The sequence below is a fragment of the Lottia gigantea genome (assembly GCF_000327385.1).
Source record: "Lottia gigantea unplaced genomic scaffold LOTGIsca_170, whole genome shotgun sequence".
Classification (NCBI taxonomy): Eukaryota; Metazoa; Mollusca; class Gastropoda; family Lottiidae; genus Lottia; species Lottia gigantea.
In genome coordinates, this window is record NW_008708134.1 from 69,727 (window position 1) to 72,907 (window position 3,181).

Here is a 3,181-nt window from a genome sequence, read left to right on the forward strand (position 1 = left end):
TTCGTCTGTTGTGGCAAAATGGCTTGATTTGAAATATAACAATCCATATTCTGGATATTTGGGAATCACACCAGACGATTGTCCCTCATTGTCTGCCACCTACACTTCCGGGAGGTTGGTTCATCAACATCTAATCAACCAAGCTGAATCTTGTTTCTGAGCATATTTTCATTTGGAAATAAAAATAAAACCCGTATGATACAAAGGGAGATAATCGTGTTTTGATTTGAAACTCCAGACAACAAAATAATTACTATATAACAATTTGCACTGGAATATTCAATTGTGACATCTGAAATTTTTTTCTGTCTTCTATTTTTCTATTACCAGTTGCTGTGCTTTGGTTTGTTGCTTTTGTGTAAATCGTTTTAAAATTGATAAAGCGGCTAATTTCTGAGATAAAGAAAAACAATTTCCAATTCGAAAGAAAAATCATCATGGCGAACATGTTTTCTAACATGTAAGTGGACATGGTTTAACAAAAAAACTGTTTTTAGCAACACTATAAGAGGTGATAATTTCCTTTTGACTATATTTTGGTAAAGTCATAGCAGCATACTTATTGAATGATTTTTAAGTCACCTAGCATAATGTTACACCACAAAGATAATGTGGGCAAGTAAAGATTGTACTACAAAATGGAATTCATAAAAAACTCTATTCTTACGGTATCGATACTGAAACGTCTATTTATCTAATAATAAACTTTTTTAAATAGAATATAGAAAACTAATCAAAGTAAATTGAATTGATATTTTATATTAGTCAGAAACTTCAAATCTATATATTAGAATATACCTCTATATATTAGAACATACCTCTATATATTAGAATATACCTCTATATATTAGAACATACCTCTATATATTAGAACATACCTCTATATATTAGAACATACCTCTATATATTAGAACATACCTCTATATATTCGAATATACCTCTATATATTAGAACATACCTCTATATATTAGAATATACCTCTATATATTAGAATATACCTCTATATATTAGAACATACCTCTATATATTAGAATATACCTCTATATATTAGAATATACCTCTATATATTAGAATATACCTCTATATATTAGAACATACCTCTATATATTAGAATATACCTCTATATATTAGAACATACCTCTATATATTAGAATATACCTCTATATATTAGAATATACCTCTATATATTAGAATATACCTCTATATATTAGAATATACCTCTATATATTAGAACATACCTCTATATATTAGAACATACCTCTATATATTAGAATATACCTCTATATATTAGAACATAGAAAACTAATCAAAGTAAATTGAATTGATATTTTATATTAGTCAGAAACTTCTAATCTATATATTAGAATATACCTCTATATATTAGAACATACCTCTATATATTAGAACATACCTCTATATATTAGAATATACCTCTATATATTAGAACATACCTCTATATATTAGAACATACCTCTATATATTAGAATATACCTCTATATATTGGAATATACCTCTATATATTAGAATATACCTCTATATATTAGAACATACCTCTATATATTAGAATATACCTCTATATATTAGAATATACCTCTATATATTAGAACATACCTCTATATATTAGAATATACCTCTATATATTAGAATATACCTCTATATATTAGAATATACCTCTATATATTAGAATATACCTCTATATATTAGAACATACCTCTATATATTAGAACATACCTCTATATATTAGAATATACCTCTATATATTAGAATATACCTCTATATATTAGAACATAGAAAACTAATCAAAGTAAATTGAATTGATATTTTATATTAGTCAGAAACTTCTAATCTATATATTAGAATATACCTCTATATATTAGAACATACCTCTATATATTAGAACATACCTCTATATATTAGAATATACCTCTATATATTAGAACATACCTCTATATATTAGAACATACCTCTATATATTAGAATATACCTCTATATATTGGAATATACCTCTATATATTAGAATATACCTCTATATATTAGAACATACCTCTATATATTAGAACATACCTCTATATATTAGAATATACCTCTATATATTAGAATATACCTCTATATATTAGAACATACCTCTATATATTAGAAAATACCTCTATATATTAGAATATACCTCTATATATTAGAATATACCTCTATATATTAGAACATAGAATACAAATCAGAGCAAATTTTACATTAGTTTAAACGAAATAACTAATTCGTTTTACCGAAATACTTATTTAAAAATACAGATGTGACGTCCCCCTTTGATCTCTGTGTACCATTATCCAACATAATGGTACTGGCAAACGACACGAGTCCAATATTGCAAACTTGCAGGTTGATATTTTTGAAAACAAGAAATTTGATAAAATTGACTGTTTGATCAATTTGCCATAATGGTGAGAATTGGAGTACATTTTGAATAATAGTGTTACCATTAAGGCATGGCTGATTAAAAGATTGTCTACAACCATGAGACAGTAGTAAATTAAAACATGTTAAATCATAAACATTGTTTGCTAAATCTATGTATTGTAGAGCAGATCGACCATGGCTGTCCACAATATTTACATCAGCTCCATGTTTTAATAGTGTTTCTAACAATTTTCTATCATTTTTCATACAGGCCAATATTAAAACTGTTTTCCCATCATTAGCCTGCTTATTAACGTCTGCACTAAGATTGAGTAAAAAATAAATACATGCAAGGTATCTGGGATAGTTTTCAAAGGCACATACATTTTTCACTACTAAATTGACATTCATCATATTTAATTTTTCTTTTATCAAAGTAAATCCTATGACACAAAGGTGGAGTGCTGTATGACCCTGGTGGTTTTGTCTATTGACGTCACAGGGTAAAGCAGCTAAAACCTGAATAAAGGGTAAGTTATTTAAATGTGATGCCACCAATAATGGTGAATTTCCAGCAATATTTATAAGATTAAAATCTAATCCATAATATATTTTCACCTGATGATGTTAAAGAATTGATATGAGACCATTCTGAATAAAAAAAAAGATTATCGACATGATTAGTTAAAACACCAAAATTATGTTCGATTAAATAATTAACTAATTTTAAATTCTGACATTGTGCTAGTATATGTAGAGAAAGTAAACCACCATTAGTCGAGAACGGTGA

At 26.8% G+C, this 3,181-nt stretch overlaps 1 protein-coding gene across 1 annotated transcript; it reads left to right on the top strand.

The window, feature by feature from the left end:
- Positions 1-1,744: 1,744 nt before the first annotated feature.
- LOTGIDRAFT_141915 (hypothetical protein) lies at positions 1,745-2,057 on the top strand (the record flags this gene model as incomplete). The annotated part of the gene is made up of 2 exons (XM_009051797.1): positions 1,745-1,804; positions 1,938-2,057. Coding segments are annotated over 2 exons (180 nt in total), but the record flags the coding sequence as incomplete, so codon positions are not given.
- Between the last annotated feature and the right edge of the window lie 1,124 nt (positions 2,058-3,181).